The 22,110-nt window shown below is 43.1% G+C and overlaps 1 protein-coding gene across 3 annotated transcripts in view; it reads right to left on the reverse strand.

Annotated features, from left to right (window-relative positions):
- Window positions 1-22,110, reverse strand: part of KATNBL1 (katanin regulatory subunit B1 like 1) — a 75,160-nt gene that overhangs the window by 29,546 nt on the left and 23,504 nt on the right. For 2 of the 3 annotated variants that reach the window (XM_033952883.1, XM_033952882.1), the window contains exons 4-5: window positions 18,376-18,444; window positions 18,198-18,287 (exon numbers count right to left, since the gene is read on the reverse strand). In XM_033952883.1, the coding sequence (XP_033808774.1) occupies window positions 18,198-18,287; window positions 18,376-18,444 (159 nt within the window). The remainder of the gene's footprint in view (window positions 1-18,197; window positions 18,288-18,375; window positions 18,445-22,110) is intronic. The other variant, XM_033952884.1, reaches the window with a different exon arrangement.

Raw genomic sequence — 22,110 nt, forward strand, 5'->3', positions numbered from 1 at the left:
CAAACTTCAACAATTTCTTTGTCTGTGCATATTTCGATTTCAACAAACAAGGAGGATGGCAACCTATACCTCAATAATTCAAACTATCATGCTGAAATACTTTATATCACAATGGGGATTCTCAGAACGCCACCCTGACCAAACAGGACCAGCGTGGCAACACTCTTCACTGATTCTACCCAGTTATGTGATATACTGATACTTTTGTGCTTTTTTTTTTGTTTGTTTTTATATGATTTTATCTTAAATTCATGTTGAATACTAAATTCTCCACTACTGTTTCATAAAACGTAGTAGTGCAATTCATTTCATTTCATTTGCGGCACAAACCCCCTATCCTGAAGAAGATCTGAAACGCGTTGGTGGAGACAAGTGCAACAATAGCATAAAGTTAAAAGTCAAATACTATTAGCTTCAAGAAAGAAAATGGATTAGCAAAAATTTTAAATGAAATGAAATTAATTACACTACTACATTTTATGAAACAGGAGTGGAGAATTTAGTATTCAACATGAATTTAAGATAAAAACAAACAAAAAAAAGCACAAAAGTATCAGTATATCACATAACTGGGTAGAATCAGTGAAGAGTGTTGCCACACTGGTCCTCTTTGGTCAGGGAGGTGTTCTGAGTATCCCCATTGTGATATAAAGTATTTCAGCATGATAGTTTGAATTATTGTATGTTATTTGATTTTCAGTGAATCCCAAATTAGTGTATGATTTCCATCTTATACCTCAAGCACTGGTTTGGCCAACTTTGATCGTTGCTCATTGCAGCTAGCAGTGGCTCCACTATGTTTCTGAGGAAGCATTTTTATTTTTGAATGTGGGCTGTTCTTTAAGACTCTTTAAAATGTCAACCAAAAGGAGAATGGTAGACCTTAAAGGCTTCACCTATGCAGGGCCAGCATCAGGGCCTCAGAATGAACACAGCTTGGTAGAGAAACAGAGGAGCCCCTTGATAAGCAGGTCCGAGATCAGCAAGTAGAAGACTGCCCATTGAGATCCAATCTAAAAGCACGGATAAAGGAGCTTAGACAGGATATAGAAACATAGAAATATGATGGAAGATAAAGGCCAAATGGCCCATCCAGTCTGCACATCCACAGCATCTACCATCTCTTCTTCTCCCTAAGATATCCCATGTGTCTATCCCACGCTCGCTTTCTTGAATTCAGACACTGTCTTTGTCTTCACCACCTCTACCAGGAACCTATTCCATGCATCTACTACCCTTTCTGTAAAAAAGTATTTTCTTAGATTACTCCTGAAGCCTATCACCTTTTAACTTCATCCTATGCCCTCTCATTCCAGAGCTTCCTTTCAAATGAAAGAGACTCGTTTCATGCACATTTATGCCATGTAAGTATTTAAACATCTCTTATCATATCTCCGCTCTCCCAACTTTACTTCAAAGTATCCATATTGAGATCTTTAAGTCTTTTCCCATTTGCCTTATAACAAAGACCACTAACCATTTTAGAAGCCTTCCTCTTGACCGACTCCATCCTGCTAATATCTTTTTGAAGGTGCAGTCTCCAGAATCGTAAACAATATTCTAAATGAGGTCTCACCAGAGTCTTATACAGGGGCATTAATACCTCCTTTTTCCTATTGGCCATCATAATGCTAACGGGTGACCTGAGGAACCTGTTAAGCAAGTCTGCCTAGAGCAGGTGGAGTTGGTTAGGGCTCTCTAGAGACAGATTCCAAGAGACTGAGAAAAGAATTTGGCCATGGAAATCAAAAGTGCCAAGTCTGGAAAATAGGCCATGTCAGAACATACATTGGAAGGGGAACCAGCAACACATGATTATGTCTCTCCACCTATAGATAGATATGTTTCAATATGGACATAGGTCATATTACTATTGATTGCAATTTGAATATTTTTGCAGCTATAATTGTCTATTGCAGGGGTGCTCACACTTTTTGGGCTTGCAAGCTACTTTTAAAATGACCAAGTCAAAATGATCTACCAACAATAAAATAATTTTTTTTTTTTAAACCCACAAAGCACACTGAAAGGCAGAGAAAATGTTAATTATCATTCATATTCTGGGGGGTTTTCAAGGAGGTCAAGGCAGATGACTCTATGCAATGTCATCTCAGTAACAACTATACAAAAATAGGCAAATATACCCCCTTCCTTTTTACTAAACCGCGATAGCAGTTTTTAGCATAGGGATCTTCGCTGAATGCCCAGCGCTGCTCTAGACGCTCATAGGCTCCCTGCGCTAAAAAATTGCGGTTTAGTAAAAGGGAGCCATAGTGCAAAATATAGACAGCAGATATAAATTCTCAAAACGGACACATTTTGATCACTAAATTGCAAATAAAATCATTTTCCCTACCTTTGTTGTCTGGTGATTTCATAAGTCTATGGTTGCACTTTCTTCTTCTGACTGTGCATCCAATATTTTTTCCCTTCTTTCAGCCTCCTGTATGCTTCCGCTCCTCCAGACCTCATTCTCTCCCCCAACTTTTTCTTTCTTTCTCTCTCTCTCTGCATGCCCCCTTTCTTTCTGTTTCCCTTCTTTCTTTATCTCCCTGCCCTCCTTCTTTCTGTCTCCCTGCCTGCCCCCTTTCTTTCTTTCTCCCTGCCCTCCCCCAAGCCACTAAGTTTGCCACCACCACCATCGAGGAACAGACCCCCAAGCCACTCGGTTTGCCGCCGCCACCATCGGGGAACAGGCCCCCAAGCCTTCGCCGCCCCAAGCTCTCCCTGCAGAAGTGTCGCACTGACCAGAATTCCGATCTCCCACCTCGGAAAGGAAGTTCCGAGCCAGCCAGCCAGTGATTGGCTGGCCCAGAACTTCCTCTTTAATGTCAGAATTGACGTCGGGGAGCGGAATGCTGGTCAGCGCGACGCTTCTGCAGGGAGAGCTTGCGGCGGCGGTGGGGGATGTCGGGGAGAAGAAGGCTGATCGGCCTGTTATATCAGGACAGCAACATGAGTCTTATCAAGGAGCCTGGGATGGGCTCCATGATCAACTCGCGTTGTCTTCCCGATCTACCGGTCGATCGCAATCGATGTATTGGGCACCCCTAGTCTATTGCTTATGTTTGACTTATTCCTGCTGTATACCGCCTTGAAAGAATTCCTTCAAAAAGTCGGTAAATAAATCTTAATAAATACTATGTATTTGTATTACGTGACTACCTACACAGATTCTGCAAAGATTACAAAAAGAATCCCAAATGGCTGAAACAATATAACAAAAAGTAAAAATAATATACTCTACATTAATCTTTATAAAGTACATATTTTTGAAAAAGAAAGAAAGTTTTAAGAGCTTTACAAAATTTTTTATAATTTATAATCAATCTAATGACAACAGGTAAAGAGTTCCAGGACAAGGCTGCCTGATAAACTAAAGAAGAGTTTCAAGATCTTATTAGATATAGTCCTTCTCATAACGGAAAGCATTGAAAATGGGCTCCTGGGCTTTATGGACCATTGGTCTGGCCCAGTAAGGCTATTCTTATATTCTTATGTAAACAACTGTGCCAAAGGCTAGAAAGACTATATTACCCGACCACAAAATACAATGGTGGTCGGCAATAAACAAGTACAAATATTTATAACATCTCGGAGGCTAAGAATCTAATCTAATCTAATCTAAACCTTAACTTTATATACCGCATCATCTCCATGAGTATGGAGCTCGACACGGTTTACAAGAACTTAAATAATAGGTAGCGAAGAAGAAAAAGGTTTACATGAACTTATGTGTATAAGGGAGGAGAAAAATGGGGGGAGGATAGAGTTACAATTTGATGAAAAGCCAGGTTTTCAGTTGTTTGCGGGATAATTGAAGGGAGCCCAGGTTCCGCAATGGGATGGTGAGGTCGTTCCAAAGACCTGTGATTTTGAAGAGAAGGGATTTTCCCAGTTTGCCTGCATAGTGGATGCCGCGTAGAGAGGGGAAGGCTAGTTTATATCTTTGGGTAGTTCTGGAAGAGTCGGGACTGGAGGAGTTGAAAGATAGCGGGATAAGAGGAGGGAGGATGCCGTGAATGATCTTAAAAGCCAAGCAGGAACATTTGAAGTGGATTCCGGAGATTATTGGGAGCCAGTGAAGTTTGGCAAGGAGTGGGGAGGCATGGTCAGATTTGCGTTTTGAGAAGATCAGTTTGGCAGCAGTATTCTGGATTAGTTGGAGTCTTAGAAGACTTTTTTTTATAGATTTAAGTAGATGGCGTTGCAGTAATTTAGTTTGGAGAGGATGATGGATTGGACAAGGATGGCAAAGTGTTGTTGGCTGAAGTAGGATCTAACTTTCCTCAGCATGTGGAGGCTGAAAAAGCATGATTTTGCCAAGGAGTTGAGGTTGTCATTGAGGGAGAGAGAGGAATTGACAATGATGCCAAGGACCTTGCATGAGAATTCGAGCTCTAGTGTATCGCCTGTGGGTAGTGCGAAAAGGGTGGGCAGGTGTTCGAATTTTGGGCCGAGCCAGAGTAATTTTGTTTTTGATTCATTTAGTTTCATCTGCACCGAGAGGGACCAGGCACGGAGTCTCATTATGCAAGCTGTAATGTTTTCGTGGAGGTTGGTGAGATTCTGGTCAGTCTCAAGGAGGACAAGGATGTCATCTGCGTAAGTGTAGATTGTTTCAAGGGGGGATAATTGAAAGAGTTTCAGGGAGGACATGTAGATTTTAAAGAGAATAGGGGAAAGGGGTGATCCCTGAGGGACACCGCAAGATGGAGTCCAAGGAGTGGACATGGTGCCATTTGTGTTGACGGTGTAGGAGCGGGAGCGTAAGAAGTTTGAGAACCACATTAGGACGGTGGAGTCAATTCTAATCTCGGAAAGTTGGTAAAGCAGTATGTCGTGGTGGACGACATCAAAAGCAGCAGAAAGATCGAATTGTAATAGGACAGCGAATTTGTTACATGAGTGTAGTAGTTGTACCTTTGAAATTAGGGAAGCTAGGAGGGATTCGGTGCTGAAACTGGGTCTGAAACCATGTTGGTAAGGATGAAGAATGGAGAATCTCTCGAGATAGGAAGAGAGCTGGGTAGCAACTATGGTTTCTAGGAGTTTGGTAAGTAGAGGGATATTTGCTATGGGACGGTAGTTTGATGGTAAGGAGGGGTCGAGATCGGCTTTTTTCAGAATAGGTGACAAGGCAATGTGACCCATTTGTGTGGAGAACAGGCCAGATTGTAGAGCAGAGTTAATAAGTCTCGTAAGGGAGGAGATGACCTGTGCAGGAATGTTTTCATAAAGGTGGGAGGGGAAAGGATCTAAGATCATTTGCAGGATTTCAGTCTGAGACAGAGTTTAGAGATCTGGGGTTCAGATATGGGTTCAAATGTCGTCCAGGATCTATCTGCTGGGATAGGGTTTGAGTCATTGGGAGGAAGAGAGCTGTAAGAGACTACTGGGGGGAAAGAACTCCTTATGGTGGAAATCTTTTCATTGAAAAATTTGGCTAAGTCGTTTGCGGATGGAGGAGAGAGGGAAAAGGTAGAGTCGTTTTTTGAGGTTAAGTTTCGCCAGATGTAGAACAGAGTACTATTTTGATTTTTTGATCTGGTGATTTTATCACCATAGAAATTCTTTCTTGCTTTTTTTAGTACTGTGTTATAGTACTTGATGTTGTCTCGCCAGGATTGTCTGTCTGAGGGGGATTTCGATTTTTTCCATTTCCGTTCCAGGGCTCGGCATTTCTGTTTTAATTCCCTGTGGTATGGAAGGTACCAGGGGGCTTTGTGGGAGTGGGAGATAGATTTTGTAGATAAAGGGGCCAGAGCGAGGTAGGTAGTCCCGGAAAGGGTAACCCAATTATGCCAGTTGGACTCTGGGTCTGCATGTTTAGGAGGAGGGGGAAGTTGATTAAGAAATTGGGTCCAAAACAGTTCGCTCGTGATTTTTTTGCGGTAGGTGATAGATTTTGTGGGCTGGGGTGGAGTACCTAGATGAGACATGAAGATAGGGAGGCAGAAAGAGCCAAGAAGGTGGTCAGACCATGGGACATGGTCTCAGCGAGCCTCTTCGGCAGACGTTTTGTGCTCAGTCAGGTCGAGGAAGCTGATGATGTCTAGTGTATGTCCTTTATCATGGGTAGGTGTGGGCGAAGGAGTGGTGAAGCCTAGGGAGGTGAGGAAGTCTTTGAATTCAGTTGTGTCCTTGCTGGTGTTATCGTCAAGGTGGAGGTTAATGTCTCCTATGATCAGTAGTCTCTGGAATTTTAAGAAGGCTCTTGTTATAGTCTCTAGGACAAGTTCTGAGGATTTATTCCAGGGGATAGGAGGGCGATAGAGAAGCAAGATGCCTAGTGGGTGGGAGTGGAGTTCGTCGTTAACTGAGGCTAGTATGAATTCTAGTGAGGTATGGCTGCCCTTTTCAAGGAGCTGAACATTGAAGAATGATTTGTAAAGCAGAGCCAGGCCTCCTCCTTTTCGGTTAATTCTGGGTGAGAAGAGGCCATGGTAGCCAGGGGGGCAGAGTTCGTTTTATGTGAAAGAATCATCTTTTTCGATCCATGATTCTGTGATGCACACGAAACCCGGATCGGAGTCACCGAGTAGGTCTTTTATTATTTGGGTCTTGTTGCGGACTGATCTGGCATTACAGTAGAGTGTGGGGACAGGGGTGAGAGAGACAGAGGTGAGGTTGGGTAGGTTGACTGGAGGGACAGGCTTTAAGGAGGTGTGATTTCTTCCTCTGTGTTTTTTGAAGTGGTGAGTTCTAGTGTGTACTAGTGTGGGGATTCTGAGGCCTGGGCAGGTGTTGTTTGAGAGACTTTTGGCAGTGGGAAGTATTGGTGAAAGAGCAGAGAAGTAGAAGGAGGAGCCAGGAGGGTGGCTTCATGGTGGGAGCGAGGAGAGATAGTGAGAGAGGGTTTGGGCAAAGCTAGTCAGGCAGGAGGTGGGAGAGATTAGTGCTGCTAGAAGGATGCAGACTGAGGAGTGGCTAGGCTGTATAAGAGGTAGTAGTGATGGGCAGAGCAGGCTGAGTAAGAGGTAGCAGAACTAGGCATGCGATGACATATGATAACAGTAGAGGAGTAGCACATGATATATATGCAGTGGCAGGCTAAATATGCAGTAGCTGGCTTTACATGCGGTTATACTTGTAACAAGTGGTGACAGGTTGTGGTAAACAAGAAACATGCAGTGGTAGGTTAAAAATAAGTAGTAGCAGGTTGTAAATGCTATACAGGTAACATGTAGTAGCAGGTTGTACATACGGTGGATGGATAGAAGCAGTCAGTGTTTGTTTTAGCAGGCTATAGGTGCAGAAATATATCAGATGCAGTTTATAACAGTAAAAAGGACTGTGCAGGAACTTTGAAAAAAAACTCCGTGGAGGAGCCGGATGGCAGGACTCTGAGCACTGCCAACTGCAGTTTCACTCGGAGGAGTCCTTTCTCTTTGGAGCAGTCCTGGAGGGGGGGGGGGGGGTTTTGGTGGGGCTCCGTGGAGGAACTGGCCCCGAAATTGAAGAGAAACGCTGCCGATTGCAGCTGAAGGAAGCATGAAAAGCTTCTGTGCTGGAGCTTTGAAAAAAAGCTCCGTGGAGGAGCCGGGTGGCTGGACTCTGAGCACTGCCGACTGCAGTTTCACTCAGAGGAGTCCTTTCTCTTTGGAGCAGTCCTGGAAGGGGGGGGTTTCGGTGGGGCTCCGTGGAGGAGGAAGGACTACTACGCCAATGAAATAGAAAACAAAACAGACAACAAAAAGCTATTCCATCTTGTACAGAGTTTAATGACTCCCCCCTCCCCCAAACAGGACACCATAGGTTACCACAAACAACCAACAGCCCAGGACTTTGCTGATTTCTTTCACAATAAAATCAAAACAGTTCAAACAGAAATTGCCAAAATGACCATTGCACAAAAACTAACACATGAACATAAGAATTGTTGCTGCTGGGTCAGACCAGTGGTCCATCGTGCCCAGCAGTCCACTCATGTGGCAGGCCTTAGGTAAAGGACCAGAGCCCTAACTGAGTCTAGCCTTACCTGCTTACGTTCTGGTTCAGCAGGAACTTGTCCAACTTTGTCTTGAATCCCTGGAGGGTGTTTTCCCCATGACAGCCTCTGGAAGAGCGTTCCAGTTTTCCACCACTCTCTGGGTGAAAAAGAACTTCCTTACGTTTGTACAGAATCTATCCACTTTTAACTTTAGAGAGTGCTCTCTCGTTCTCCCTACCTTGTAGAGGGTGAACAACCTGTGTTTATCTACTAAGTCTATTCCCTTCATTATTTTGAACATTTCAATCATGTCCCCTTGTGGAACCCAGAAAGGCTGACCAAATATGGAACTCCTTTACCCAACTATCAACCACTGAGACAAAAAAATTACTAAACAAGCTCTCCACTCGCTGCAGCTCCCTGGACAACTGTCCTTCCTACAAGTTCTTAAACTGCATTCTAAACCAAGTCCAACTTCTGAAGGAAATGGGAAAAACAGTACTCACGCAAATACCTAAATCAACCAAATGCAGATCTCTCCAAGCCCTCAAACTATAGACCCATTGCTGGCATACCCATACTCGCTAAACTACTAGAAACCCATGAAGTAAACAACTTGCAAAATATATTGAACAATCCTACTGCTTAAATCCCTCCCAATTCAGATTCCAGCCACAGCACAGCACAGAACTCCTCCTTCTAACCCTGACCACAAAAATCAAACCGTTACTAAGGATAGGCCAGCAAGCAGTTCTTCTCCAATTTGACATCTCTGCTGCCTTCGACTCAGATCACTACCTCCTCCTAACGAAGCTCTCTGAAATAGGAGTGACAGATAACACAATAAACTGGCTTAAAAGGACAGTGATACCTTGGAATCCGAACTTAATCCATTCCAGAACCTCGTTCGAGTTCCAAGACAATTTTTCCCATTTAAAATAATAGAAATGGGATTAATTCGTTCCTGGGTCCCACAAACTCAAATTTTAACAGTAAATACACTGGATTTTAAGGTAAAATATTAACAAATAATAATAATACAGTACAGTATTTTCCTCATTACATTACACAAAGGCGAAAATCACATGAGATGCTTTTATGATAACTTCCGATAATTAACCGAACAACGTGCAGGTCGTTCAGATTCCAAAGCAGCGTTTGGATTCCAGGGCACAAACACACATGAACGTGCAAGGTGTTCGGATTCTGGAGCAAAATTTGCTCAAACTTTTTGTTCGGATTCCAAGGTATCACTGTACTCACAAAAAGAGAGATACTTCATTAAGAACAATGACGCCTTCTTCAACAACTGGAAGTTCTTCTGTGTACCCCAAGGCTCTCCACTTTCCCCTATATTATTTAATCTATTTATGAGCTCACTTGGCGATATTAAATTCAACGATAAGTGCATACTGTCATACGCATATGACATCCTTCTCCTCATCCCAACAACTAGCAATCAATTGATACAACAATTTAAACATGGGCAACAAACTAAATACAGTACATCAAAAACCAAAATTCTTTACTTCCATTCCCCACAAATGTCAGCTCTCACAAACATCACTCTCCAAGGAGGTAATACCCTTGCAATAGACAAATCCTCCAAAGTTCTAGTCTGTATTCTGGACTCCACACTATCAATAGAGCTGCAAATCTATAACCTCTGGAAGAAAGCTTTCTTCACCTGAGACAACTGAGACTAATCAGACCATACTTCCATCAACGACACTTTACCCTACTTGTGCTGATCCTGTCTGAACTGGATTACTGCAACGTCATCTGCATGGGTATCAACCTCACCCTTATCTGTAAACAGCAGTAAGAGTCATATTCAGACTGAAAAAATATGAATGACTATCTCTAACTACCTCAAACAACTTAACAGGCTACCTGTCTCATCTCGTATAAAATTCAAAATATCCTGCATTACGCACCGCATATTCAATGGAAGCTCCACTTCACCACTAATTCACCTATTCTCCTTAGCATGGTCCATCTCACCCAGAAATCTTGACAGGATACAGTTGAACCTCCCCACAACAAAAAACCTCAAATATAAATGTATATTCCACTCAATGTTCATATTCTTTGATGTGAAAGCCTGGAACGACCTCCTAACATCCATCAATGCTGAATTTAATTATACCACATTTCGCAAGAAACTAAAGACCTCTCTTTTCAGTTCTACCAGCAACTAAGCCCAACATCCATCAATGCTGAAGAAGTCAGCTCACTCATTACTATTCTCAGTCACGGTAACACCTCAATAGCCATATTGCTTTTCAAGCTTCTTTCTATTTAAGCATCCCTTGTGTCCATCACATGCATTTTCAATTTGTTCACGGTTTTAGACTCATCACCTCTCTCAGAATGGCATTCCAAGAATCTGCCACCCTCTCTGTGAAAGTGTTTTCTGACATTACTCCTGAGCCTATCTCCCTGCAACCTCCGTTCATGTCCTCTAAATCTACTGCCTCTACGTCTCTGAAAGAGGTTTGTTTGAATATCATAAATCTCACCAAAAAGGACACTCAATTATAGGAAACTCATGATGAAGCAATACAAAGACTTAACAGCAGATGCATAAAGAATATTTCTCTCAATGCACTGAACAGATTGTGAATTCAATCAAGCACCTAATTCAGCATAATAAATGGCCTACTGCCAACCACAACAACAGAACCAGCCTGCCCAGTTGAATAATAATAATAAACAGCAATCTTATTAACTATCTCTACCATGGGCTCATTTCCATTTATAATATGTGAGAGGCGATCCAACTCAGAATACCACTCAATCCAGTGGTAGAATAAACAGTAATAAACTTAATTCTTCAGCAGATATGACTGATGAAAAACATTTTACAAACAGCAAGTTTCTAATAATTTCTGAAAGAGTTTTGCTCATATCTTAAATCCAAAAGGTAAAGAATTCCACAGTGTCTGAAATATGTAACTAAAGTTTCTTCCAACAACAATTTGTTATTTCTATAGTGCTACCAGACACACGCAGTGCTGTACATTAAGAAGAAGAGATAAGTCAAGTAGAAGTGACAGATAGAAGATCAAACTTATTTTTATAGATCAACTGTTTAGATAGAAAACCCAAATATGATCTTAACATAAGAACATAAGAAGCGCCATCTCCGGATCAGACCTTCGGTCCATCAAGTCCGGCGATCCGTACATGCGGAGGCCCAGCCAGGTGTACACCTGGCGTAATTTTTAGTCAACGCCTTCTACAAAAAAGAAAATCTAATGTTTTAATAAAATATATTAAGAGTATAAATATTCAATGATAGTGCTCAGTGAAAGCCATTCAGAACTTCAAGGCATGAAGAGCACGGGACTCTACCAGTTCTGGCTTAAATCCATCATGGCACTCCTCCCTTCCTACCACTATAACTTGTAAAGATTTCAAAAAGCTAAAGCTGAAGCTGTAAATTTATATAAGTGTTTGCTAGCGGGGGAGCCGCTATGAAGTCTTGAGAAGGACTCGTATCCAATGTGTGGCTGTTTACAGTTCGTAAGAAAGTGCTGAGTTAATCTTCCTCTTGAAAAAGCCAGAGGGGAAACACGTATTGTGTTACAAAAGAATTGGACTACACATACTGTGTCGAGGAAGTGAGGAAGTTGAAGGATTAACAGAATATTATATGGATTTTTATCTCATGGATTGGTTGGATTGTGACTTTTTTTTTTTTTCGTGTGGGGATTTTTGAATGGTTGGAAACACTGAACACTGAGCACTTGATTGGACTTGAAGCAGAAGCCGGGGCTCCTTAACAACAAAGCATACCAGCTGAGATAAGTACTCCTCTACTTATACACTTATATAAATTTACAGCTTCAGCTTTTTAGCTTTTTGAAATCTTTAAAAGTTATAAAGGTAGGAAGGTGTGGTCTGACCATTGCTCTATAAAGCAGCATTATAACCCTCTCCGATCTACTCGTGATTCCCTTCTTTATCATGCCTAACATTCTATTTGCTTTCTTTGCCGCCGCACCCGCGCATTGTGCCGACAGTTTCAGGGTCCTATCTATCAGTATGCCCAGGTTCTTTTCTTGTTCGCTCTTACCCAGAGTTGCTCCTGACATTCTATACTCATGTTCCTTGTTCTTTCTGCCTAAATGCAATACTTTGCACTTTTCCACATTAAACTTCATCTGCCAATTCTTCGCCCATTTCTCTAACTGACACAAGTTGCTCTGGAGTTCCTCGCTATCCTTCTGTGATCTGATTGCCCGGCATAGCTTTGTGTCGTCTGCAAACTTGATGATCTCACTGGATGTTCCTTCCGCTAGGTCATTGACGAAAATATTAAATAAGATTGGCCCAAGTACTGAGCCCTGGGATACACCGCTAGTCACTTTCGCCCAGTCTGAGAAATTCCCATTTATGCCCACTCTCTGCTTTCTGTTCTCCAGCCAGTTGCCTATCCATCTATGTATATCCCCCTCTATTCCATGGTTTTGTAGATTCCTGAGAAATCTTTCATGAGGAACCTTGTCGAATGCTTTTTGGAAGTCCAAGTATATTATGTCCACCGGTTCTCCACTATCAATTTGTTTGTTCAGGGTCTCAAAAAATTGAAGTAAATACATCAAACATGATTTCCCTTTCCTAAAACCATGTTGACTGGCTCTCATCAAGTCATGTGTATCCAAGTGCCGGACTATGCTATCTTTAATCAGTGCTTCAACCATCTTTCCAGGGACAGATGTAAGACTCACAGGTCTGTAGTTGCCCGGTTCTCCTCTTGATCCTTTTTTGAAAATTGGCGTGACATTTGCTATCTTCCAGTCACCAGGTATCTGTCCAGTTCTAATTGACCATGCAAAAAGTTGATCTATAATGATTTTGCTGCATATTTTAGCAACAATATTAAAAAATTTTGCTAGGATCTACAAGCTGTATCCCTGAGTTTCTTCTCAGTTAACCAGGAGCACCCAAACTTGCCCTCTCCATACAAAGACATATAGGAATCTTAACCCTTTGGCAAAATTCTGAGAGGCCTTCAATTGACCACCTGCTCCACTAACCCCTGCCCATCAAAAAAGCTGCAGCTGGCAAGCAGGGAACTTAAAGACAGTACCACAAAAATTGTGAACCCTTCTCTTTCTAATGGGGAGCTACCAACAGCATTAAAAAGGGCAACATTTCTTGCCCTGCTAAAAAAGAACTTTGACTAGGTCAGCTAGTTAACCGCCAGTACCTAGCATCTCACTTCTAGAAAAACTTATATAAGAAACAATCTTTATTCAACTCAACAATTGACTAGAAGAGAGGAACTGGCTGGATCTGTGTAAATCTGGATTCAGATTTGGTTATGGAACATATACTATCCTCAAAACCCTGCTAGATATCTCCACAGAAACTGTGGCAGCATATCCACATCCGTGTCAGTACTGCTGGATCTCTCAGCAGCTTCTGATGTTGTGGACCACAAAATCAGACTAGCACAACTGGTAGAAACAGATTATCAGTGTTACAGTACTTGCCTGGTTTAGATACTATCTATCAGATAGGTCAGTGTTCTTCAACCACCGGTCCACAGAAATTTCCTGCCGGTCCACAGGGCCAGCATGTGCATCAGTCCCAAAACTGTGTTCTTCAACTTCCGGTCTGCGGTGCGATCGATGGGTTGTTAATAAGATTATATTGTGTGTTTAAATGAAAAATGAATGAAAAAATAGTGTTACAATTAGGACTATGGGGGCAGGGTCCGGATGGAGATTGGGTAGAGATGGGCAGGGTCTGGCCCACGACTTAGCCCAGTGTTCTTCAACCGCTGGTCTGCGGACCGATGCCGGTCCACAAAATAATTCTTTTATTTCTGCTGGTGCATAGGTGTAAAAAGGTTGAAGAATACTGAGATAGGTAACAGTTCAAACTGTTCAGCAGCACTTCTTCATCACTAATCTATGGGTACCACAGGGATCTATACTGTCACTTTTTTGTTTAACATCTACTTCAAGCCACCAGCCAAACTGATTTGAAGAATACTCCGTTCTAGATCTACCCGGAAGACAGCAGTTACTCATACCCACTCAGACAGACTTACCCATAGCCCTGAATAAACTGACTGTCTAACAACAATATAAGATTACACTAAAAAAACAACAAAATTTGTTTGAGGAGCTCCTCTAGGTTCTTAACAGAAGGTAGGCAAATACCCGACAACAAAACCTCTATGAGAGATACAAGTTCCCCTTTAAATCACAGATCAGGAACCCTGGGGTACAGTTGACTCAAAAGCTAATCCCCCAAATCTAAGCAATCATCAGGAACTGCCTCTATGACATGTGACAACTATAGTCACTCTATATATTGAAAAACCAAGGTTGTCACAGTGGTTCATGATATGTTAGCAAGGCAGCTGGATTACTGTGTAATGAACTCACAAAGCAAAAGCCCAGGTATTCCACAGTCAAAAAACGGAAGTCCAAAGAACAAAAGAGTGGAATGCTATGATCTTGACAAGGTGTTTATTAAGGCAAGTCAAATAAAAAATTATAAAAGTTAAAAATTAAAGATAAAATAATCTCCACTTCATGAATAACTGATGTATGATGTAATACGGACCCTACACGATCCGTGTTTCGGCAAAAAGCCTTCTTCAGGGGTCCAGATCATTATTCACTCAATGGTATAAAAGATAAAAAATAAATATGGATAAAACCTTATTTGTGAAGACACTCTCCCGCTTTTTCTCCAAAGTATACATATTGAGATCTTTAAGTCCATTTCTGTCTGCAGACTAATTCCAGATGGGATAGTCGGTTCACTCAAGCCATTCTATAAAATTTATTCTCTATTTAGTCACCAACTTCCCTCCATCCCTTCTGAAGTAGCTAGGAAGTCCCATCTGTGAGAATATGCTGCTTGCTTGACCTAGGATAAAGTACAGTTAGTTATCTGTAACAGTGTTATCCAGGGACCACAACAGATATTCTTACAACCCTCCCCTAGTTGGCTTCTTAGCTTGTTTAGTGGCTGATGTTCTCGCAAGCCAACGTCAGGCGGGAAGGCACTAGCAAATGCAAGGTACAGGCAGTCTCAAGAAGTTAAAGTGACAGTACACTTTTGCACTGTCTGCACCGGGCTCCGTGGATGACACCACCCATCTATAAGAATAACCTGCCTGCTTGTACTAAGATAACACATATTACTCACTCATCCAAGACTAGCTCAATGCACACACCCAGGTGGCTGCTGACAGTGATACTTTCCTTTACTGCACATGCCATGCCACCTGTCCACTGCACTCCCTCTGGGTTTAGTCAGTGATTATTTTTTAAGTGATGAGGGAGGGCAAATACAAAAAAGGGGGGCTTCAGGGAATGGGTCGAGAACTAGCACAACCAATTAACCCCCAAGATAGGCAACCAGGAAGCCCAATCCCTTCGCTCAACTGAACTGGAGCCTTGCTGGGCACGAGATGAAACCAGTAGCAGGAGACCGTCCATCCACTTGAGGAGATAGAGAATTCTGGCTTACCAGTGAGCATACCATCCTATATATGACAAAGCTCAATTTGGTGCTCTCTATCTCCGCCTGTTGGTGGATGGACACAGCCCACTTATCTCTGGATTCATCTACTGCTGATGCCAAGGAATCTCTTTTTCCTTACCTTCTCAGCGACTAATTTTGAGAACCAAAGCAGTCTTCTATTCCTCTTACTTTTACTTACTTTTCTTATAAAATGGTTTGTTGCCCTTACAATAGCTCATTTCAGTTTTGCCCACTGTTTTCCTACTTCTTTCAGATGTTCCCATCCAGACTATTAATCACTTATATAGCACTGAAAGGCGTGCGCAGTGCTGTATATTTTGACATTTATAGACAGTCCCTGCTCGGAAGAGCTTATAAACTACCTTGGACAGACAGACATGACATAAAAGGTTGGGGGATGCCGAATCCAAGGTGAAAGGAGTTAGGATCTGAAAGCACTCTCAAAGAGATGGGCTTTTAACTGGGCCTCGAATACTGCCAGTGATAGACAGTGATAGAGACTGCCAGAGACAGGGATTCGGGTAGCTTGTTTCAAGCATACGGTGCAGCAAGGCAAAAGGGATGGAGTCTGGAGTTGGAAGTTGAAGAGAAGGACACAGATAGGAGGGATTTACCAGCTGAGCAGAGCTCTCAGGGGGGGGGGGGAGATCATAGGGGGAGATAAGTGAAGAGAGATAGTGAGGGGCAGCTGAGTGAGTGCATTTGTAGGTCAGTAAGAGGAGTTTGAATTGTACTCTGAAACGGATGGGAAGCCAATGAAGCGACTTTAGGAGAGAGGTAACGTGAATATATCGGCTCTCCCGGAATATAAGTCGTGCAGCTGAATTCTGGACAGACTGGAGGGGAATGAGATGGCTAAGTGGAAGGCCTGAGAGTAGCAAGTTGCAGTCGTCTAAGCGTGAGGTGATACGGGCGTGGATAAGTGTTTTGGCAGTGTACTCAGAGAGGAAGGTTCAGATTTTTGTAATATTATAGAGGAAAAAGCGGCAGGTTTTAGTGATATGTTGTATATGGGCAGTGAAGGAGAGAGAGGAGTCAAAGCTGACCCCAAGATTACAAGCAGAAAAAACAGGAAAGATGAGTGAGTTGTCCACAGAGACGGAGAACGAGGGAAGCAGAGAGGTGGGTTTAGGCAGGAAGATGAGCAACTCTGTTTTAGCCATATTCAATTTTAGATGGCGGTGAGATATCCAGGTGGCAATGTCAGACAGGCAGGCTGAGACTCTGGTCTGGGTTTCAGTAGAGATATTTGGCACAGAGAGGTAGATCTGGGAGTCATCAGTATAGGGGCAATACTGAAAGCCATGGGAAGAGATAAGCGCTGTGAGTGAGCAAATGTAGCTTGAGAAACAATTCTTTGACATAATCCCCCATCTGAACAAAGAATGTAGAAAATTAACTAAGCTACCATTTCCTATTTTCATGATTTTACATTGAAGAAGTGTGTATTCAATAAGGCTCAATACTTTGAGCGGGCCATAAGATTGAGGATTTCTTTGCCCCGTCACACAGATATAAATTCCAAGATTGTAGTAGAAGTTAAAAAATGAGAACATTCTCTACAGCTGGATCATTCTCTTGGTTAACTCTTTTACTTTGAGTGGATGCAGTAGGCATGAGATCAATCTGGAGGAGGCATTGAATGTATAAGAGGCAGGCATTAAGAGGCCTTCTCACAGACATCAAGACCAATGCAATACAGAGAAACTCCCAAACAGCAGCAGGTCACCAAGGAGAGTAAATCAGTAACTCTGATGTAACTCTGAATATGCACTGAAGGCATTTGAAGATTTGGCAGATGTATATGTGCATTTGAGGGGTGGGGTTTGAATGCCGAAGCAGCTTGCATAACTATTAAACCCACAATTTACACTGTGTTCTTGGATACTATGCTACAACATAGCTCATGTCGCTGTACTTCATTTCTGACAGATGATATACATTATATGTTAAATATTAACATTATTGCTAGGGGTGACACCATGTTTAGACCTAGAGCTGACAAGCCAGGAATTGAAAGGGGAATGCTCCAGCCTGTCCCACTAGACACCAGAAATCTACCCTGGGTAAATCCTGGGTGAAGGGGCAGGGTAGAAAGGAGGGTTGGATTTTGTGATTGTGGAAGGCCTTTCAGTTTCGAGAAGGTTGGGGGGAGGGGAGTTGGAGATAAGAGGGAAGATATTAAGGGGACTGGGGCAATTGGACGCAGGGAGCAGGATTGGAATGGAGAGGGGTTTGATAAGCAGCATGGAGTAATCGGAGGAACCTGGAAAGAAGGGGGGGATATCAGCTTGGCAACATAGAAGTAATGCAGGTGTTGGCTGATATTCAGTGCCAGCACCCACACAGCTAAGAGGGCATAGCTAGGACCACACAAAAAGCAGTCCTATCTCCCTGCTTAGCTATGCAAGCAAGGGACTGACTATTATTGTCTCCTCCCCGATTCCACCCTCATAACACTCCTCTCCTGTCTGGTTCCAAGATAGCCAGTCAGTGCCAAATTTTAGTGGCACTGCCAGGTTAAGTGCTTCTGAAATTGAGAACAATTTAAGTGGGCAGAAGCCCAAAGTCTTTACTCACATAGGAATAGAACACAATGGTACTATGCAAAAATATTCCAAGCAGTTGAATGTTTAGATGGGTTTTACTTTTAGGCTAGTGATTAGAATATTATTTCACTTCAATCATACTTCTCTAGTTAAGAATTTCATGAAATTCTCTTAAATTTGAATGGTTTGATACTCACTCTTCATATTGACTTTTCAGCAAGGACTTTATTAATGGCAATAAATCAACACAGCATCCCACGGAGATGCAAGGTTTTTCTTCCTGCAAACTAGAAAAGAAAAAAAATCAGTCCATGGAAATATGGGAAGCATAACAAGCTATCAAGATTCAACAGAAGATAAATATTTTTATCTTACCTATTCATAAGTACAGGGAGGCAGTCTACAACTACGCCCAAATCTTGCATCCTGGAAATGAACAAAAACCTGTGTGAACAAAAAACATCAAATCCTATGGAAATCACCTGACATTGGCTACAAGTAGCTGATACCAACCTAGCACCATTGGCCCGCCACCCTCTCTGAACAGCCCAAAAAGCACAGTTACTTACCGTAACAGGTGTTATCCAGGGACAGCAGGCAGCTATTCTCACAATGGGTGACGTCATCAACGGAGCCCGGATGCGGAAACCTCACAAGCAGATTTGCTTAAAGAAACTCGAAGTTTCGAGTCGCCCGCACCATGCAAGCGCGAGTGCCTTCCCGCCCAGCGTAGGGCGCGTCTCCTCAGTTCAGATAGCTAGCAGAAAAGCCAACCAGGGGAGATGGGTGGGTTGTGAGAATAGCTGCCTGCTGTCCCTGGATAACACCTGTTACAGTAAGTAACTGTGCTTTATCCCAGGACAAGCAGGCAGGTATTCTCACATATGGGTGCCCTCCAAGCTAATCAGAATGGGATGGTGGGAGTGTTGGCAATTTTAGGAGAATAAATTTTGTAATACTGTTTGGCCAAACTGTCTATCCCGTCTGGAGAAAGTGTCCAGACAATAGTGAGAAGTGAAGGTATGAACCGAGGACCAAGTAGCAGCTCTACAAATTTCCTCAATAGGTGTAGATCTGAGGAAAGCTACTGAAGCTGCCATAGCTCTAACCTTATGGGCTGTGATTTTACTGTGAAGGGGTAATCCAGCCTGGACACAACAGAATGAGATACAAGCCGCCATCCAGTTGGAGATGGTACGCTTAGAAATAGGATGTCCCAACTTATTTGGATCGAAGAAGACAAAAAGTTGAGGAGCAGGTCTGTGTGGTTTGGTGCGTTCCAAATAGAAGGCCAAAGCACGTTTACAGTCCAGAGTATGAAGAGCAACTTCTCCAGGATGAGAATGAGGCTTTGGAAAAAAACACTGGAAAAACAATGGATTGGTTGAGATGAAATTCCGAGACCACTTTAGGGAGGAATTTAGGATGAGTACGAAGAACCACCTTGTCATGATGGAACGCGGTGAAAGGTGGATCAGCAACTAAAGCTTGCAGCTCACTGACTCGTCGAGCAGAAGTGAGGGCTATGAGAAACACCACTTTCCAAGTGAGATACTTCAGATGAGCTTTATCAATTGGTTCAAATGGAGGCTTCATTAGTTGAGTAAGGACAATATTGAGGTCCCAAACCACAGGAGGTGGTTTGAGAGGAGGTTTGACATTGAAAAGTCCTTTCATGAATCTGGAAATCAGAGAGGGGTTTTCCTTCAATAGGCTGATGGAAAGCCGCAATTGCACTGAGATGGACTCGGATAGATGTAGACTTGAGGCCAGAATTGGATAAGTGCAAAAGGTAGTCCAAAACAGAAGATAAGGAGGAATGCTGAGGCTCCTTATGATGAGAAAAACACCACGTAGAAAATCTAGTCCACTTTTGGTGATAGCATTGTCTAGTGGTAGGCTTCCTAGAAGCTTCTAAAACATCTCTTACAGATTGAGAAAACTGAAGAGGGGATATGTTGAGAGGTACCAAGCTGTCAGGTGTAGAGATTGCAGGTTGAGATGAAGCAGAGATCCTTGACTCTGTGTAAGCAGAGAAGGAAAAACTGGTAGAAGCTCCCTGCTGCTGAGTTGAAGTAGAAGGGAGTACCAAGGTTGTTTTGGCCACCAAGGAGCAATTAGAATCATGGTGGCATGATCGTTCTTCAAATTGACCAGAGTCTTGAGAATGAGAGGAAATGGAGGGAATGCATAGAGAAAAAGATTCGACCATTCCAGAAGAAAAGCATCTGCCTCGAGGCGATGAGAAGAGTATATCCTGGAGCAGAATTGAGGCAGTTTGTAGTTGTGGGGAGCTGCAAAAAGGTCTATCTGAGGTGTTCCCCATTGTGAAAAAATGTGATGAAGAGGGGCGGAATGGAGTGTCCATTCGTGAGGCTGCAGGAGACGACTCAAGTTGTCTGCCAAGCAATTCTGCGCCCCTTGAATGTAGACAGCTTTGAGGAAGGTGTTGTGGCGGATTGCCCAGTCGCAAACCTTTAGAGCTTCTTGACAAAGGGAGGCAGATCCCGTCCCCCCTTGTTTGTTGACATAATACATGGCGATTTGGTTGTCCTTCCGAACGAGGACTACTTGGTCATGAAGCAGATGTTGAAAAGCAACTGATTGATTGAGTTCCAACTGATTGATATGACTGATTGATTGAGTTCCAACTGATTGATATGACACTGACAATCCGTACTGGTCCAGAGGCCTTGAGTACAGAGACCATCGAGATGAGTGCCCCAAGCGTAGGTCGAACAGTCTGTCGTGAGGACCTTCTGATGGGGGGGGGGCGTTTGAGAAAGTAAGCCTCTGGAAAGATTGGAAGAGAGCATCCACCAACGGAGAGAATTCTTCAATGAAGGAGTGACTGAGATGTGTTGAGAAGGGGGGTCGTAAACTTGCGTCCATTGAGATGCCAGGGTCCACTGAGGAATTCTGAGGTGAAGTCTGGCAAAAGGAGTCACGTGTACTGTGGAGGCCATGTGACCCAGAAGTACTATCATGTTGCTGAGATGGAAGAGCGGGAAGACACTGTGTGACAGAGTTGAAGAAGAGCTTCTAGACGTTGTTGTGGAAGGAATGCTCTGAGTTGGACAGTGTCCAGAACAGCTCCAATGAACTGTAGGTTCTGTGAGGGCTGAAGCTGAGATTTGGGAAAGCTGATTTCGAATCCCAGACTTGGTAGGAACCAAGTAGTCTGTTGGGTCACTACAATAACCCCTTGAGATGTGGAATCTTTGATGAGCCAGTCATCTAGGTAGGGAAATACTTGAAGACCATGATTTCTTAGAACTGTTGCTACCACTACCAGGCACTTGGTGAATACTCTGGGAGACGAGGCCAGGCCGAAGGGTAGTACTCTGTATTGAAAATGCAGATTCCCCACCCGAAATCTGAGGTACTGACGGGAGGCCGGATGAATGGCGATATGAGTGTAGGCCTCCTTGAGATCCAGAGAGCATAACCAGTCATTCTGCTCGAGAAGGGGATAAAAGGATGCCAGGGACAACATGCGAAACTTTTTTTTTATTAGAAATTTGTTGAGAGCCCCGAGATCTAGAATGGGTCGCAGATCGCCCGTCTTCTTCGGAACAAGGAAGTAACAGGAGTAAAACCCCCTGTTCTGCTTTTCCAAGGGAACTGGTTCGATGGCATAGAGATGAAGCAGAGCTTGAGCTTCCTGAAGAAGAAGGGCGGTCTGGGATGGATTGGAAGGATACTCTCTTGGAGGAAGCTCTGGTGGAATCTGAGAGAAATGAAGAGAGTATCCTTCCCTGATGATGGAAAGTACCCAGAGGTCGGATGTAATTATCGTCCATCGGTGGTAGAAATGATGGAGACGACCTCCTATAGGAGGAAAATGAAACAGAGTCAGAACGGTGGAGGTTATGCTCTGTCAAAAAGTCAAAAAGGCTGAGTAGCCTTAGGTGCAGCAGAAGGTTGAGATTTTTGTTGTTTTTGAGGTTGCTGTTTCTTTAGAGGAGGGCGATTATAAGGAGCCGTCCCCGGAGTAAAACGCCGCTGATAGATAGGAGCAGGACGTGCAGGTTTTGCAGGAGCTGGCTTCGGTTTGGGTCTGATAATAGAAGGATTTCTCATGGTCAGACAATTTCTTGGTGGCTGCCT

Source organism: Geotrypetes seraphini, chromosome 7 (genome assembly GCF_902459505.1).
Source record: "Geotrypetes seraphini chromosome 7, aGeoSer1.1, whole genome shotgun sequence".
Taxonomy (NCBI): domain Eukaryota; kingdom Metazoa; phylum Chordata; class Amphibia; order Gymnophiona; family Dermophiidae; genus Geotrypetes; species Geotrypetes seraphini.